This window comes from Artibeus jamaicensis, unplaced genomic scaffold (assembly GCF_021234435.1).
Source record: "Artibeus jamaicensis isolate MK-2021 breed Jamaican fruit bat unplaced genomic scaffold, CSHL_Jam_final contig_3243, whole genome shotgun sequence".
Classification (NCBI taxonomy): Eukaryota; Metazoa; Chordata; class Mammalia; order Chiroptera; family Phyllostomidae; genus Artibeus; species Artibeus jamaicensis.
Window position 1 is genome coordinate 954,232 of NW_026521766.1, and position 19,618 is coordinate 973,849.

Below are 19,618 nucleotides of genomic sequence, written 5' to 3' on the forward strand. Positions count from 1 at the left end.
TTCTAGTATCAGTGATTCTGTTTTAAAGATTGGAATATTTGAAATTCTGTCTTGAAATAATGTTTCACTTTCATATATAATGTGGTTTAATCTAGATTGGAATTTGGAAATAAACAGCATCCTCAAATTACCCCTGGAATTGGCTCCAAGAGGTACAAGGGCCAGTGATGGTTCCCAGGAGGAGGCAATAGACCAGTGGGCCAGGAGGAGGCAGCAATTCAAAGACAGCAAAAGATGCAGCTCAGCAGGGGGAAGTTCATTTGCCAGCAACATCACGGAAGGATCCAGTGAGTAGACAATCACTTTTATCTCCAAAACCAGAGCACAGGCAATAACTTATGGAAACTTAACCACGTCCCCTCCCTCTCATCTCCAGAATACAAACTCTGTTGTTTGAACGTGGCAATGTGATAATTATATGCTTTTATATGAAAGATATTTTTGGAAGAATCAACTCTTTATTACCCACTAGGAATCCCAACTTGGTGAATTATCTCTTTCAAAACATACAGCTGCTTACTAAGACTGCTTTTTCCTTCAGAAACTGAAATAACTAAATATAGGGTTCTTTACTGAATTAAATTTGTGTCCTACTTCAAAAAATCAGAGTTGGCTTGAAGTATGTACATGGTAAGATGACAAGATTGACATGCTTGATTATAAGAAAGAATTTTGTTCTTCTTTCAACATTTGTGAAATAAGGAAATGTCTTTAGATGTATACTTTAATGAGATAATGTTTCCCTCAATAATGAAAGGGTTCCATTAAATTAATGTTATACTGCAGCCCATAATTAATGGCAACTGACAAGGAAAGATAGGCCATCACTGAGGAAGTCCAAATGAAGAAGAAATAGGTTGAGAAAGTAGAGGACAGCATTAGAAGACTTAGTACATACCACTACTTATCTGGTTCCAAACCTCTAAAAGCCGAAAGCCAAACTTGTAGAAATAGAAAGTAAATGATGGTACCAGGTTTTGGGGAACGGAGTATGGCACAGATGTTAAGGTACAAACTTGAACAAGTAGTTAATAAGTTAAAGAGACAAAAAGCACAGAAAAATAAATACAGACACCAATATTGTATTGTAATATTCAAAGTTGCTAAGAGACTATGACTTAATTATTCTAACCACTAAAAAGAAAAGATAATTATATAATATGATAGAGGTGGTAATTATCACTATAATGGCAATCATTACAATGTATAAATGTACCAAATTAAATCAAATTTATACAGTGTTATAGGTCAAATATATTTTAATAGAAAAAAAACTTTCTCAAATGTATCTTCTGCTGTGTCTTAACTCCATGGCTTACAGAGTGACTCTAGAATTTAGTTATTTCCTGGTTATTAGTCTACTGAAAATTCTCCTCTTGCTTTCAAACACCTCTATAGATCTTACTTTCTATCTCCTTCTTGATTTTCATTTAGACTTTCAAATGCCTCTTTCTTTTAGCATGCATAAAAATATAGCGGCATCCCCTGCTTCTATGTATGTGTAATTGAATTTACCATAGTGTTCATAAATTTTTTAAACCTACAAGAATTAGGACCTGTCCACATACGTGTTTTCTAGCATTCCTATCAAAATGGAAGACATTGTTTGTGCTTATTCCACTATCTTGAACCCACATCTGCAAATAACTTCCATAGGTAGCTTGCTTTTTTACTTTCTTCCACCTTACTTTCTGTCCCGGAAGTCTGTCTTCTGTGGATTATATCCAGGGGCTTATATGTCCTCTGGCTTCCTGTGGGGCTTGACCAATAGAAAGATGAGCAGAAGCCTGGAGGGAGTGAAGACACTGAAGAGAGTGAAGGAGTGAGGAGAGGGCGGCAGTGAGGAGAATGGAGAGAGTGAGCACCAGAGCCACCTACCCCCATACATCCTAGTCTGAATTCCATGACCTTATCCCAAGGCTTTCATTAATACAACATTACTTTGCAGGAAGCTCTTGACCAGGCAGATATTTTTATTGTCACTACAGAAACTCCCCACCAATGTTTGAACAGAAAGCACCAACATACAGTTTTTTCTCTTCGTCTCTTTGAAACCCTCAAAATTCTCACCTTGCCATGTCTGTAAGTTCTAACCTGTTAAGTCATGATTCTGACCCAATCTTTATTGAGGTCTCACTTTGAAAGATCTGCCTTAAACCCAATTCTATTTATCAATAAAATTGGGCTTTGCCTCAGATCTTTCCCTGTGGTGTACCAAGGGCTGGTTTTGTCTCTCAAGCCAAACTCTTGTTAAGTTGCCCTCCCCACACAGCCTTCTGTGTCTCTGGCTCTGGTCATTGGTACCTGTTCTGCCTCCCTTACCCATTCAATGTTAAATGGACTAGTCTTTTAAAAATATTTTATTGATCACACCATTATAGTTGTCCCAATTTTTCTCCCTTTGTCCCCTCCACCCAGTACCCCCCACTCCCTCAAGAAATCTCCACACCTTTGTCCATGTCCATAGGTTATGCATATAAGTTCTTTGGCTACTTCATTTCCTGTATAGTACTTTACATCGCCATGGCTAGTCTTTGACTACTTATTTGTACTTCTTAATCCCGTTACCTTTTCATTCATTCCAACCCCCTCCCATTTGGTAACCATCAAAATGTTCTCTATATCCATGATACTGTCTCTGTTCTTGTTTGCTTAGTTTGTTTTTTAGATTCAGTTGTTGATAGTTATGTATCTATTGCCATTTTATCATTCATAATCTTGATCTTCTTTTTCTTAAATAAGTCCCTTTAACATTTCATATAATGGTTTGGTGATGATGAATTCCTTTAGTTTTTCTTGTCTGGGAAGCTCTTTATCTGCCTTTCAATTCTAAATGATAGCTTTGCTGGGTACAGCAGTCATGGCTGTAGGTCCCTGCTTTTCACGACTGTGAATATTTCTTGCCGCCAAAACCTTCTAGTTTGCAAAGTTTCTTTTGAGAATCAGCTGATAGACTTTGGGAACTTTCCTGTTCCCCAAAACTAACTGCTTTTCTCTTGCTGCTTTTAAGATTCTCTCTTTACATTTAACCTTTGGGATTTGATTATGATGTGTGTTAGTGTGGATATGTTTGTATCCACCCTGTTTGGGACTCTTTGTGCTTCCTGGACTGACTTGTCTATTTCCTTCACCAAACCAAGGAAGTTTTCTTTCATTATTTTTTCAAGTAGGTTTTTAATATCTTGCTCTTTCCCTTCTTTTGGCACACCTATGATGTGAGTATTGGTATGCTTGCAGTTGCCACAGAGATTCCTTACACTATCCTTGACTTTTGGATTCTTTCTTCTTATGGTTCAGCTTGTATATTTTTTTGTTTTCTTGTGTTTCATATCACTGATTTAATTTTCAGCTTCATACTCTCTACTGTTGATTCCCTGTAAATTATTCATTTCCATTAGTATATCCCTCATTTCTGCCTGGGTCTTTTTCATACTGGTGAAGTACTCACTGAGTTCCCTAAGCACCTTATAACCAGTGTTTTACACTCTGCCTCTGATAGATTGCTTGTCTCCATTTTGTTTAGGTGTTTTTCCAGAGTTTTGTTCTGTTCCTTCATTTGGGCTTTATTTCTTGTCTCCTTATTTTGACAGCCATCCTGTGTTTGTTTCTGTGCATTAGGAGAGAGCTGCTTTGACTGCCTGGCTTGGTAGTGTGGCCTGTTGGGCTCAGTGGCACAGCCTCCCCCAAAACTGAAACTGGGAACTCAAGATGTACCCTCTGTGTGGTCTGAGTCCACGCTCCTCATGTAGTTGAGCCTTGATTGCTTTCGGCAGATCTATGGGAGGGATTTACCCAAGCCAGTCAGCTACAAGGACTGTCTGTGACCACTGACCACCAACCTCTGCCCTCTGCAGAAGACCAGCTGTTCGTTGGCTGGGTGGCAGTGCTCTGGCGTGGTCTGTAGCTGTCTAGTGGGTATGCAGGCTCTGGGGTTTGCTAGGTAGCACAGGTCAGGGTCAGTCACTATCTGTGTTCCACCCAGGACCACCCAGCATGAGCTACAAAGTGATCTGCTGATGGCTGCTTCTTGTGTTGGGCTTGGAGGTTCCTAGGTGGAGCCAAACTGTGATCCAAAGCTGGCTACTGCTAGTGCTGGGCCTGGAGCCACTTAAACAGAGGCAGGAAGGCTGGGGGTAGCCTGTAAGTTGGGTTTGTGAGAACCTCACGTAGTCACCTGGGTGGGTCAAACTGGAAGCCAGGTTGATGGAGTCTCAGATATGGCTCCAGCCTACCTGTTCTGTGCCTCTGGGTGGGGGAGGGCTCAGAAGAGGCACAACGGCCTCAGCCCATCTTTCTGTCTGGGAGGAAGCTGTCTCCCAGCTCTCACCCTACTGCCAGACACTTCAGTTCTTCCCTGTAAGCCACTGGTGCCTTTCAAGCTGCTACCATAGTGGTGCAGTATGTCTACATAAGTTCGGCATGGGCCGTTCAAGAGGAACTGCCAGGCAGTCCAGTAGTTTGTTTTTTGTTTTTGTTTTTTTCACTAACTCAAATCCTGCTTATTTTTACAGCCAGAAGTTATGGGGACTTATCCTCCTGGCACTGGAACCTGGGGCTGGGGGGCCTTGTGTGGGACTGGGACCCCTCACTCCCAAGGTATTCCTCCCAAATTTTTATCCACCACACCTGGGTGTGGTGACCCACCCTTTCTGCATCTCCCCATCTCCTACCCTTCTGGATTGATGTGGTTTCTTTAGTTTCGTAGTTGTCAAACTTCCATTCGACTCTTTTTCTGACGATTTCTGTAGTTTGTTGCAATTTTGATGTGGTTACGTGAGGAGGTGAGTCATGTTTACCTATGTCTCCTTCTTGACCAGAAGTAAATGGACTATCTTAATTCAACTATGTAACATCAGATTTCCTGAAATCCTATTCACACTTTATAAATAGCATTTTTATTAAACTGTCCATAAATTACTCATTTGACTGTGACACCTATTTTATGCCATAGCCCTATGTTATACTAGTGCTCAGTTCTCAAACCACAGCAATGATCAAACTTCACGGATACTACACATCGGAGGCAGAACTGTTTACTGCTTACAGAGATAAGGGAACACAGCCCATCAACAGAGTTTTGGTAATGACTCAAAGGGCAAAGACAAAGTTGATTTTATTGAGAATTAGAGGTTTTGTTCTCAGTGTACTAAAATCTTCCTTAGTCTTAAGGTAAATAAATAGCAGACATTTCACTTAGATGAATTCCCCAAACTGGATTTTCTAGACAGCAGTGTTCTTGAATTGCTGCCAATTAAGTGTTTCATGGCCTTTTGTTTAATAAACTTACAATTTGACATTTTTCTTCCTTTGCATTTCAGAATACAAATCTTGTGTTATGCATGTAAATCAGATACAATAGCCACTGCCTACTATTCCAGGTCCCTAAAGAATACACTTATACGAACGCAATAGTGAAAAAGACAGAATTTCCTGAGGGCATGAGAGACAGAGGGAAGGGTTCGTATCACATACTCCCCAGCAAGCAACTTCAAAACCTTCTCCAGACAACACGCTTCTTCAGAGGTCCTTGTGCTGCCCGTTAGTCACCCAAGGAGGCCGTTGTATAGCCCTACTTCCCTCACATAATGCCCATGTTCCTTGAGTTCTATTTTTCCCTCTCTGGGTTTTCCCTTAAATTCCTCTTCTTTATACTGCAGACAGTTCAACTGCAGTTCAGCCTCCAAACCCATGTAACCAAAATTATCAAGTTCAACACTATAATAATCAGAATTAACCCACCTAAAAAACAAAGATGAAAGAACTAGAGGGAAGAACAGTTTTATTATAAATAAGAAAAACAAGGGCAAAATTTTACTTGCAGAAAAAAAACTTTATTACTTATAGCAATAGCTTCCATTATTACCTGGGACAATTTATAACTGATCTAAACTAAAAAAAATTGATGGAATGGAAACTTTGGCTACTTTGATTAATTGCAGATGATTTTCACATGCCACTGAGAAAGGGACCATTTTCTCTAGTTTTCAGCCTCTAATATAGAAGGACCAGTTCCTTCTAGTTCACTGTATCCTTCAGCATTCTGGATCCTGTCTGTCCAAGTCTATTTAATCCTTTGTTTTATGGACAAATCTTCCACTACTAGTCCTCTTAGACATTGTGTCCTTTCTGCATTTCTTGAGAAAAAAGGAACAAGTGTAGGTACAAGAATCAGCCCTCAGTGGTTCACAATAGCCAACTATGTATATTGTTTTTTCCCTAACACTGCAATTCAGCAACATCAGGTTAATGGCTTGAAATGGGCCATGGTAGGGGTATATATACAACAGAAACTAACAAACACCACAAATTGGGGCCTTTTGTTTTTCTTTTGGAGCATTATTTGTAAACATTTACCAGCACCCATTACAACCCAGGAATCAGCTGTATACCTTTTACCAATTCAAATGTCAGGCCAAGATAACAATTACTTTAATTAAAACAATGATTATGTTTTCTTTGGAATGACTTCTGTTTTTAATGAGAATTTATACTAACAATTGGTTTTTGTTAGACTTAAGGGTACTGCACTGTCTGCCATTTAATTTTTCAATGTATTTAAGCCACAGACACTCAGAAGGCATGTTGTATTTCTTCAGCAACTTTTATAGAGAGTGCCCCTCACTAAGAGCTGCTGGAGCTAGCATTGTTTAATGTGCGGTTTAAATTCTATCTCATTTATAGAGTCAGGATGTACTACTAATCCATGACTTAGAACCTGACAGCTTTATCGAGCATCATTACAGCTGTGCTTTTCAGTCTGTTGATCTCACTCATCTCTGACTTCCTACATGCTAACTGGAAAAGACATTAGCAATGACATATTTATGCATGTAGGCAGAGTTGATCAATCCATCTAGGCTGTGGGTAATGCTGACTAAGGCACACCAGGTAAATAACTTAGAGGCTGTAAACTGAAATCAGAAGGGACTGCAGGCTCTGATTTTTATCATCTCAAATGGCTTCAGTATCACCAACAACCAGTGTGGCAAGAGTTTTGGTCTAGTTGCACAAGGATATTTGATAGCATTTGATAGCATTTTTCTTATTCCATCCAGCAGTAAAAATTATTATGGGAATGAATTTTCAAGTATTACATGAAAATAAGAAAGCAAAGGGTTGGGAGAGAGAGAGGGACAGAAAGAGGGGGAGGACAGAAGACAGGCAGGCCAAAGAACTTCAATTTCTAATAAGAGCTACAGATTACATTGTGCTTACTATGCCAGGCTTTACATGAGCTTGTTGGTTCTCCCGACTGTATGAGTAGCACTACAAATATTCTCATCCTCACTTTACCACATGAAGGATCAAAGCCAGGGAGAAAATAAGTAACTTACCCACTGTCACTCGGCCAGAGTTAGTGGTGGACTGGGTTTCAAGCCCAGACAACCTGTCCATGGTCTGTGCTCTTGAACACTACCACTCGCTGCCTCTGGTTGGACCATTCCAATCAGATTTTGGTTTCTCTCTCTGGGGAAGTCCAAACTGTGTCTCACTTCATCAGATAACACTTTTTATTATCTTCAAGTAGTACAGTGGAATGAAAGAGAAGATCTAAAGATACCTGGAACTAAGTATTTTATCTTTTTTATTCTAATGTAGAAAAAAGGAGGCTTTTAAATTTTCAAGAGCACAGAGGTACAAATGCAATTTTGATAATATCAAGATATTTAAAACCTCATTCTGTGTTAAGTTTTTATTTATTAAAGGCTTTTCTATCAAGCCAAGTTTTGGTGACAAAGTCACATTTGGACGTGTTTTCTACTTGGCTCAAAGTTCCACAGGGACAGTTGTTGAGAAATCTAGCAGTTCAAAGCTGCAGCAGGTGTATGGCTTCTGCTTCACTGGATTTTAACACAAATTTTATGTCTCAGTTTATGTAAGAGCATGTTGATTAGCTCTGTCTTGGTAACTGAATGAACAAGAGAACTGCTCATCCACATAATCAAATCTGTTCATAAATAAGCGAGCTGTTTTAACAGTCCCTTGCATGCTGTTAAAAACAAAGATCACTCTAATCTAAAGGTCCACCCTCACACCTTTCCATAGTAGAGGGATGTTTACCTACCCACCACCATGGACTGCTACTGCTCAGGAAAAGAATCATCATAAAGATAAATCCATGAACTGGAATGTGTGCATTATATTCATAAATATTAAAACATAACTGAAATTTTAAAGCCAAGGATATAGAAAATAAATCAAATAAGAACAGATATTTTGAATTCCTTTGGGGCTTCTGTAACTTCAGAACTACTATGTATGAAGCAGCTTGGATTTAGGTTTAAAGCTCAAAAAGATGGGTCAGTAAATTATTATTATAATATTTTGAGTTTCCTTTCCTAGCATATAAAGTCACATGTCACACTTGGAGTTGTTCAAAAAGTAAGTGCAAAAATCCTTAAAAGATTTTGATATATGATGCATGGAAGATGGCATCTATGTCTTGAGTTAAAGCATTCTATTTAAAGTGTTCATCAAGTTTATTCCAATAAGCAAGATATCTCATAAAATTCTCATATCGTTTATATGCCAACATTGTTATTGCAAAATATTCCCATACGTCATTGCTTTATTTTCACACCAAAATTGCATTTGCTCAGTCAACATGGTATATCTTCCTGGTACCTACTTCCCAACTGCAGCCTACTTTGCTATGTCATGTTTAGCTAACAATCTGCAACCCTATCTTCCTGTAGAAATTTTGTCCACTCCTCAGGGTCCAGTCTAATGAAATTCTTCTCTGAACAAATAATAAAGGAGAATTTCCCCAATCTGGCAGAGGAAATAGACTTCCAGGAAATCCAGGAAGCTCAGAGAGTCCCAAAGAAGTTAGACCCAAGAAGGAACACACCAAGGCACATCATCATTACATTAGCCAAGATTAAAATGAAGGAGAGAATCCTAGAAGCAGCAAGAGCTAAGGGGACAGTCACCTACAAAGGAGTCCCCATCAGACTGTCAGCTGATTTCTCAGAAGAGACCTTATAGGCAAGAAGGGGCTGAAAAGAGTTATTCCAAGTCATGAAATCCAAAGACCTACAACCAAGATTGCTCTACCCAGCAAAACTTTCATTTAGAATGGAAGGACAGATAAAGTGCTTCTCAGATAAGATCAAATTCAAGGAGTTCATCATCACCAAGCCCTTATTATATGAAATGTTAAAGGGACTTATCTAAGAAAAAGAAGTTAAAAAAACATGAACAGTGAAAGGACAACAAACTCACAGTTATTAACAACCACACCTAAAACAAAAGCAAACTAAGAGGATAGCTAGATCAGGAGCAGAACCATAGAAATGGAGATCACATGGAGGTTTAAGCAACAGGGGAGTGGGAGAAGGAGAAGGGGGGAGAAGGTACAGAAAATAAGTAGCATAGACGGTAGGTAGAAAATAGATGGGGGGAGGGCAAGAATAGTATGGGAAATATAGAATCTAAAGAACTTGAGACACATGGTCATAAACTAAAGGGGGGAATGGTGGGGGAGGAGTGTGCAGGGCGGAAGGGAATGAAAGGGAGGAATAGAACAACTGTAATGGCATAATCAATAAAATATATTTTAAAAAAGAATATCCTTCCCCTACAGCCAGAATTACTCAGTCCTCCCTTTAAACTCTCTTTCTTCATGAGTTCCCTATCAAACTAACTTTCCCATCTCCATTGTGCCTAAAACTGCACCTTGCTTATGGCAGAATGATTATTTTAAATTAATTCATCTTAATAAATGAGTAACAAATGAGTGAATGCACCTGAAACTGTTTAAACTGTGAATTAGCGTCAATTAACTAATGAAATTTCATTTAGTTTACAAAATAAAAACTATAAGAACATTGTTTTTTGACTTTGAGAAACTATGCTTTGTCAGCACACAATCCCTGACCATGTCCAACAAAGTTAAACAAATGTATCAGCTAGAAAACTATTGTTATATTTATCTGTGAGTCAGGACAACAGCAAATGCTTACGATCTTTGGTCTAGTACTGGGAAAGCAGAAGCAGAAATGTAGGGGCAAGGACAAAACCATTAGGAATAATTCTCTAGCAAAAACCAGTGAGAGCAAAAGAACCATCCTTCAAGGGGCTGTATAAAACCATCCTACAGCAGATGCGCAGCTGGCCACTGCTGGACAGGGTGAGAGGAGGAAGAAAATGGTTGTATCCACAGTTTTTAAGAGAAGTGCATAGGATCAACTATAGTATATGAGAAGAAATTGAAAGAGAAGTGCCTTTTTGTTGTTTTTGTCGTTTGTGTTGTTTAAGAGGCATTCTGTGGTCTTCAAGTCCCACCCTCTTCCTGGGAGTTGAGAGATGCCAGTAAAGGACTGATGCTTTTGAAATGACGTTTTGGTTAGGAAGTGGTGCTTCTTGCTTGTGCACCATAGAAAGACTGAAAGACTTGGGACAACACTTTATTCAGGTATGAACTGCCTGAACAAGGCCACAAAGAAGCACATGGAAGCAAATATAGAAAAGCAGTCTCATTTCCTTAACTGGCACAGACTTACACATTACCCCAGAAACCCCCAAATACACAGACAATCTCAGGCTGCTATGAAGAAAATTGGCAGATGAAACTATACCTGCTTTTTTATTTACTTTATTCTACACATTAACACCATAGTGAGTTTTCCAGGAAGGTATATTTATTTTAATTGCACCTTCTCTGAAACACAAAGAGGCAATAATGGGTTTTTTTCCCCTTGTGCTTGGGATTTTGAAAGGAATTCTAAAACTAATTCTCAGTCTTATGCAAATTTCTCTTAATACCTAAATACTAATATGTATACCTGAAAACAACTATTTTTCCATAGTTTTCTTCAACTAAAGATTTATAGTGCCATGTGTAGTATACTGACTCCCACGGTGCAGGTCCTCAACCAATACGTGTTTTATTTATATTTTAGGACTGTATCAGTTCTTCCCAAGAAAACTGTCTAACCAACTTGGCTGCTTGTTTTTAAGGATTACACTCCATCTGTAATACAGACATTGCTCCTGAACACAGTCAGGCTGTTTTTCACCTTAGCCATCACTTCTTGGCCAAGAAGTGTGTGCCCCTTCTTTCTTCCCAGAGCATAATTCACGGTATCATCTTTTCTGCTCCTCAGTCACCTCGGAAGATGGCTGTTCTGTGGATCTTGGCTTTCGAGTTGATATTGAGAAAAAAGGTTTCTACACGGAGAATTTCCACTCAGCAGCGTGGGTTTTTCGAGGGGATGATGGGAATCCTGAGGACAGTCCCAGATGCCTCAGTAAAAAACCCCGGCCAGTAGCTGGTAAGGACTCTACAATTATGATAAAATGAATATGTAAGTCTCAGCGATTCTGTGACCAGACTCCCATCCAGTCTGAGAAGTCCACAAACTCACACACTGGCTTTAGCATTTGGAGAGAAGTATGTGTGCATATACGTGTGTGGATGTATATATAATTTATTAATATTGTGAAAGAATCTGAAACTATTAAAACAAAAGCTGTCTTAAGAGCTCATTCAGACACAGAAAGTAATTTCAAAGTTGGAGTAAAGATTAATGGAGGAAGAGTCAAGTCTATTTCATTCTATGAGTAGAAAAATACTATTTTTTTTAAATATGCTGGAGAGCATGAACAAGTAACAGATTATCATTTATTGTTCCAACACCAAAATATAACCATTTCATTGTTTCCTCATTGTCTTTTTATTATACATTGGTCTAGTCCTGTTTTTAAACATGTATGAAATATGCATTTGATATTACCATGTATATCAAATCAAGTTTGATATGTAAGATTTATAGCCTACATTTTACATTTAGTAATATAATTTTCAATAATTATACTTTCCTTTAATAATATAAATATTTTCATGTGTTTTGCAGATTCCATTAACATTCTAATAGTTTCATGATGTTTTTATAACATTAATTATTAGTTTACCAAGACTATATAATTTCTTTAGTGCAATAATAACTTAATGAATTTTTAAAATACACCTAAATTAAAAGTCTAGCATGTGAAATTATTATTTCAGTTTAATCTTTGCTGTAAAATTTGAGGTGTACAACTTTTGTAAATATCTCTATCAGTATAAATAAATGGCTTTGATTAGAAGTAAACAATTTAACTCCAGCAAGCAAAGATTCAAGTTGTAAATAACATTTTAAATTAAGTATACAATGATTCATTCAACAAACACAATACCTACTGTGGTCCAAGAACTAGGGGAACTTGCTGAAAACACAAAGAGAGAAATTATGAGTTTGATAGTTCTACAAAGAGGTACTTAACATTTTCAGTACAAGCATCAAAATTATCCCCTTATCTACAAATGTTTATAGGCAGCCAAGAACAGGCATTTGGTTAATTCACTATCATTTGCTATGTAAAAAAAAAGAAAAGAACTTGTTCAATTTTGCTAAAAGTTTTCATAAGCACACACATATGCATACACATATGTACATATATGCACATATATAAAGTGCTTTTATGTTGCAAGTGAGTTTTATGGTAGTATTTATTGCATTGAACCTCAGTACAAGAGTGTGCTAGTTGTTCTTATTGCTACTAAGACTTGAAGTGTTACATATATAAATTCCATATGTTCTTAACAAGGTGATATTGAGAGATTAGTAAAGAAAGTCGAGATTGGGAGGAAAGGTGATTTGTAGACAAATCAATAATTTTAAAACTAAAAATATTTTTTATTAACCTAATGGCATTTTGAGATATTGTGATAATAATTTATATATACCAGCATGTATTTTTTTGAAAATAAATTTTACACTTTAAAAATACCCATTCCTAATCTCCTAAGAGAGCTCTTCTATGAGTTGGAGAAATAGATAAACAAAGGTTGCATCGCTGCAAAAGTGCATTGCTGGAGCCACAAGAAAACTTTAGGGTATTTTCATTGTATGATTGCTGTTGTATTTATGGAAATATTTACCCTTCATCTGAACTTTCACATTTAACAAGATGATTCCAAGGTAGTGTTATTTGAGGGGATAAATTACCTGAAGATGTGACCACATAGTCTCTGAAAAGACAATGACATTTATTTGTGGCTTTTCAGCAGCAGCCATGTGGCACTTGTAGATTATCTGCCAGACAGTGGCAAGGGAAACTAGAGCTATAAATCTTAAAGTATGAGGAAATTGTCTGAAGAATGTTGCAAAATATTTTGTTTCTTCTCCCATAGGAGAGTGCTACAGTTGAGCTCACGATTTAATGACTTTATTGAATTGTTTATGTCTTAACAATCTCATGTAATATAAAGAAAACAACAAACATGATTTGAATTGAATCAATACAGTAAAAATACTCCATTAAACAAATATCTGCTGGGTGATCAATATGTCAAAAGCAGAAGACATTGTTAAGAGGGTAAGCTAGAGAGAGCAAGAAGTTTGACAAATGCGAAAGTTAAAAATCATTTCTACAAAGGTCAGAAATAGGGTTTCTGATTTTCTTTTTTGCCCTGATTATCTTCCAGCCTATTGAGGACTGTTAAAATATTCATTTCTGTAGCTTTGAAATTCCCAGGTCTGCTTCTTAAATTATACTGATATCTGGTAAGTGGCAGTCTAAACAGTCAAGTAAAATGACTGCCACATGTAAATTGTCTGTTCCCAGGAACACTGAATAGATCAGAGGACATAATTTAAGGGCTGGAATAAAATAATAACCTCATGGCAACTTTGGTATGCTTTTTCTGATTCTGTTTTCAACAGCAGAAAAACAGTTTATTTTCTCCAGATATTTTGGAAAGAATACATTCCTTCAGGAATCCACATGAAGAGACTTTATCCTTCCTGTCTTTGAATGTTTGCCAATTTTGACATCCAGCATCTCTCATGTAAACTCTAGGAGAAGAAGTCTTGTCTGTCTCCAGCACAGCCATCCTAGTGCATAGGAACACACCTGGGCATACAGTAGATACCCCATAAATGTTTGTGAATGAACAACTTCTGCTGCTAGACTACAGTGGATCATTAAAAAGAGGTGTTTTTTTCCTTGTTTTTATCAGATTTTTTGTTTCTTAGCTGACAAAGGAGATGGCCACATCCAAGCACATTTGTACAGATTGAATAGACTTTGTCATTTCTAATAGGAAACTTAACTTTTAAAAAGTATTGATTTATCCCAAAATATCTGGGAGAAATTTTAATAAAATAATAGCAAAACTTCTTACAAACTCTGCAAAATATAATGTAAATTTATAATAATAATAATACATCTCCAAAGACTATGGACTGGCTCAACTAGACCATCTGTGAGAGATGACAAAGAAGAGATTTCTCACCAAGGGGAAGCTGGACTAAGGTCCTTTCCAACAAAACACAATTGCTATCTTAAATTCTTAAGATTTCCTTTGACCTCTTGACTGCTTCCAGTTATATCCACATTTCCTCTACACTACACATTCTGTAACAGTCTTTGGATATGTACCCAAAGAGGATGCAACCCCACAAAGAAGTGTTCTTGATACCCCACCCAGAAGATATAAACCTGTCTGAGAAATGAGAAGTGAAACACAAAACTATAAAAGGCAGATGAAAAAGAAGTAGCAAAACATGTTAATCATAAAATCTAATGTGTCCCTATTTTTTATGAAAAGGTATTCTATTAAATTATAACTTTAAGGTGTTAATTTACCCTGCCTTTATTAATAGATCAGCATTCTTTTTTATCATTAATTACCTTGCTTTTCCCAGAGACCTGGTAATAGGACTATTACTAATAACTTCACTTCCAAGACTCAGGAATTTTATTATTGTAGTTTATTATGATTTATTTTTATCATTTAAAGACATTTATTAACAAATAAAAGAAAAATTGACCAATAGAGTATGCCAATCTAAAGGCAGCAGGAGGAAAAGGGCGAGGGACATGTAAAAACAGACTGAGAAATGGCTGAGCGACACTAATTAAACATCGCTGAACTAAGCGTAAAAATCCACATATTCTTACTGCGATGTCTCTGGAACTCTCCACCTTCAATCCAGCACAATTTTACAGTTACAGTTTCTGCAAAGCTCAGCTATTTCTGCTTTTTTCAGAGAAGCTCAGGTGTTCAGGTTTTCCTGAATTTCTATAAGACCTACATGTATGGATGAGAATTCTGTTTTCTTATTTCCATGTATAATCTTGAAATAAATGTCCCATTATTTATGGATCTGAGTGGCTCAGACCTGTAAGGCTCAGCTGCCCTTGGGGAGTCATACTGCCTGGGAGTAGTCAACAGCACCTCTTACTTACTGTGCAACTCAGGGGAGTTGTTTAACCTCTCTGTGCCTCAGTTTCCTTCTCTCCAAAAAAACAAATAAACCAGTAATTATAGGCTAATCAGAAGATTAAATTAGATGACACTTGAAAAACACTTATAACATTTTTATTAGGCCCAGCATGCAATAGCTGAGTAATAAATACTAGCTACTTCTGTAATCATACTTATAGTACCTAAAGTTTAACTCAAAAGAATGCCTTCTTTGCTTCCTCCGTAGTCCGAGAGCGCACAGTGAGGCTCTTCAAAGGAACTGGCGATTATCCCTGGGGCTTCCGAATTCAATTCTCCAAACCAATTGTGGTAACAGAAGTGGATGCTAGTAAGTTGTCTCACTATAGCAGCTGTAATTCAGACCAGACTACTAAATTGCCTTGGATATCATAGTCCGGTAAAGCACACATATGCAATAAAAGCAATATCTAAATCTCAGTCTATCAAAGACTCCTGGTGATTGACAAGTGTCCACATATCATGATCAGATGTTTTTAGAAGACGTGCTTTCCTGATGGAAAATACTCTTCCTGGTATGTATAGGACACTGGCCTCCCTACCAAACAATGGCCCTACCCGCATCTGTGGAGATGGGGCTCAAGCTCTGGAGGTAAGAAGGATGTTATGCTTAGGCCGTTGCTGCAGATGTTTTAGTATTTAATAGTTTCTGGGAAGAGTTCCATTCCTCCTAAATTATTTCCTGAAAGCTTCTCAGATTGTCCTATTTCCTAACAAGCAATTGAGAATTAGCTAATGCCTAATGAAAGGTGGATCCTTTACTTTCTGATCTATAACATAAGAATAATTGCAGATGAATAATTTGAAAAAAATTAGAGTCAGAACAGGAAGATTGACAGGAATATACAATAAAGATGTCTGCACCCAGCATGGTGCATTAGTTGAGGCCCACTGAGTTTTTCACAGAGGGAGGCCCAGGACCACTGGGGGGTATCTCAATCATGTGGCAGTACTCATCTGGGTGGCATGTTTTCCAAGGTCAGAAACTGTATCTTACTCATTATTTTATCCTCAACACCTTGTGCAGTATCCCAAAGGTAAACAGAATAGATGCCCCCAAAATGCTTATTTGAGGGACTGGGAGAGCCCTGGGTACCTGAGGATGGGGGAAGCATGGGGCAGATGGAGGGGAGGCGTATTTCCCTTCCTGTTTTGTCCCAGTGCTTTCATTTTTTCTCTGGTGCCATTTTCATCCAGGGTCACATTTCAGTTTGCTTTGCTTGTCAGAATTCAGGTGTCCCTGAATTAGACATTGTATGCACTATGATTCTCCTGGGAATCGGCTGTCATATCTGTAAAGAAGTGGTTGGCTACTCAGCCCAGCATTTCAGTCAAAGGTGATGCCAGTGGATAGAAAACAAGGTGCCCAGACAATGACCTGCTTTTTATATGAACAGAATTCTCTAATCTGTTCTTGTTCGTGGGAATAGAGGAAAGAAATATTGAGTCCCTGGGTAAAAGTGAGATATTCCTGGTACAGCAAAAAAGCTAAGTTCTATAGTTTTAGGACCCATCCTAAAGAAACTTCTTACAGGTTACACTTATGCTAGGTGAGCAATGGCACAGATTTTGTCTCATACTGTAGAGGCTTAGTCTCTTCAAAGTGTGAAGAGATTGTCTAAGTACTAAGTAACCTGGATATCTATTTCACATTCATGGATGTTTATAAAGAAATTAGTTTACTTATTTATCATACCAAATACTAATTACATTTCCTTTAAATATAAGTCATGCGATGTCACAGAGAGGAAAGAAACTTACATTCATTGGACACCTATTATGAGCAGAGCATTTTATATATGTTCTCCCATGTATCTATATAGCAGAACTTGAAGCTTCATATGACCACTTTTATTTAACAGATGGGTTTAGTAAAGCTCAAAGTGGTTAAATGACTTGCCCAAGGCTACACAGCTATGCCATGGCAACTCCAGAATTTGGATATCAGAATTTCTCCCTCCAGAACCAGTTGTATCCCTATGACTTCTGTCAGTTAGGACTCTCTGTTGTAACTGAGAAGAAATCTGGCTCAAAATGATCTAAGAAATGAAAGGGGTTGATTGACTACAAAAGTTGATGTTTCTGAGACAGCCCGAATGCTTGATTTATTTCCAGGGTTCAGTTATTTCATCAAAGGCTCAATTTCTTTTAGCACCTTGACTCAGACTTTTTTGATGTTACAAACTTCCTATTTGGACCCCAAACAATCTCGGCTGTTTTAACATTCCTTCACACTTCAGAACTGTAAAGACAGATGGAACCGGCTTCAAATGTCCTCATGTGTATCAGTGTCCCCTGGGGACCCCTGTGAGCTGTTTCATGAGCCAGATGCAGGGGGAAACACATTGTTCAGACTGTTAGTAGGAAACCTGGCCCACCCTGGACCTGAGGGCAGAGTAATGCTTTCATGCCTTCCCCGAGCGACCACAGAACAAGAAGAGATGGAGAAGATATGAGAAGACCTCAAGGCACTCTACACATATCCTCAAGTCATACCGACAAGGTGTCACTCTGCGCCCAAAGAGTAATAAACAAGTCACACAAACAAACCATCACTCACATATACAAAGGTGTGGTTTTGTCTCTTCTCGATGGAATATTTCTTCCATCTAGTCACATTTTTAAAAAATCCTGTTATTCTTATCAAAGAATTGCTTTTGCATTTGCATGACTTAAATAGACCTAGTTTATTCTCAATTGCTAAGAATAATGTATTCAATACATTCAAAATCATATCAGCTCTTCTTAACTATACAGTAGAACTGACTCAGATATCTAATAGTTATGGTTGAACAGGGTTCAATCAGTGTATTATATAAAATAATGTTTTCTCAGTATTCTCCATTAAGCTTACCTTGAAGATTCTTTTTTCTGTGCTGCGGGTGAGTTCTAGAATGGATCTTAATTTCTTGTAGTCTCTCTTAGACCATAAAAGCATTGTTGTTTTCTCATTAAAGGTTAAGTGCAATCTAATAATTATAGAACTACAGGTCAGTCTAGTGTAATAATAGAAATTGCTGAATTCTTATCCAATCTTGAGTTTCTCTCCTCTCCCCAGCTTGAGCCTGTCTCAGTCTTGTAAGCTTGGATTATGTTCTTCAGAGTCTCTCATCTCCATTTTCTATTCATCAGAAATCCCACCTCTATACCTTCAAATGTACTCACGTTTTTATCTGTTCCTCCTTCCTCCTTTTCCAATTGAAGGTCAGTCCTTATATAGAAAGAAACTTAAGAACACCTAGGATGGGGGAGAGCAATGGGGTGAAAATGGGGACTGCTGTAATTTCACAACAATAAAAAATAAATAAAAATAAAAGGGAAGAATGCCTAAATTAATGGCAGAAAAAACAACTGCATCATTTATAAATCTTAATATTTAAAGATGTCGATTCTTCCTTAAATTGATCTGTAATTAATCTCAACTAAAACTCTAGAAAATTAGGTGTTTTAGCTTTTGCTTTTGTGGTCATTTTTTCCAGTTAGATTCTAAAATACTTATAGAAAATCAAATGGCCAAATTATTTAGCTGAAAATTCTTTCATCCAGGGAAAAAGCCTTTATTCTGACTTAGATTATTTTTTTGTCTTTAATTTTTTTATTTACTTATTTTTCAAGTACAGTTTTCTGTCTGTTTCTCCCATCCCAGCCCACCCCGCCCCGTGCTCCCACCTCCCTCCCATTTCCACCCTCCTTAGTTCTCATCCCTGTGTCCTTCATACTTGTTCCTCCAAATCCCTCCCCCTTTTTCCCCTTAAATTCCATTCCCTCTCCCCTCTGGTCACTGTCCCCTTGTTCTCTATTTCAGTCTGACTTAGATTATTAAAATGCATATGCATGGATATATTTTTACTTTGATGTGAATAAGTTTCAATTAAAGTTTAATCAGTCAATCAAATATATAAATGATGATTTAACAAATAATCCTCTTGCTAAGGGAAGGGCATGGGAAGGGAGTTCACCCAAATGTTGGTGGGATGTGGAGGTGGAAGAGTGGACTCCAGACCAGAAGGGGAAGGATAGGAAAAGAGAAACATGATGATAGAACTTGGGTGACAAAAGATAAAGATTCCAAATTTTGTCCAGGATCAATGTTACTAGTGCCCTTCAGATTAACAACAATGGAAAACAATTGTGGGTTAATTATTTCTTTATAGACACAAAGACAGTCAACTCTTATCATAAAGAGGGTTCTCATTCTTTCCTATGTTTGTAAAATACATTGAGCTTTAAGGAAATAAATGTTTATTCATGGGGAATGTATTCATGGATGTTTCACACCTTACCACTCCACTTTCTTTTCTCCCCTTCCTCCTCTTGCCATTTTTCTCTTCTCTTTCCTTTTTC

General features: G+C 37.6%; 1 protein-coding gene across 1 annotated transcript in view; it reads left to right on the forward strand.

Annotated features, from left to right (window-relative positions):
- Positions 1-19,618, forward strand: part of LOC119047244 (uncharacterized) — a 110,284-nt gene that overhangs the window by 22,063 nt on the left and 68,603 nt on the right. Inside the window, exons 4-6 of the mRNA XM_037142638.2 lie at positions 96-287; positions 11,109-11,276; positions 15,483-15,584. Of these exons, the coding sequence (XP_036998533.2) occupies positions 96-287; positions 11,109-11,276; positions 15,483-15,584 (462 nt within the window). The remainder of the gene's footprint in view (positions 1-95; positions 288-11,108; positions 11,277-15,482; positions 15,585-19,618) is intronic.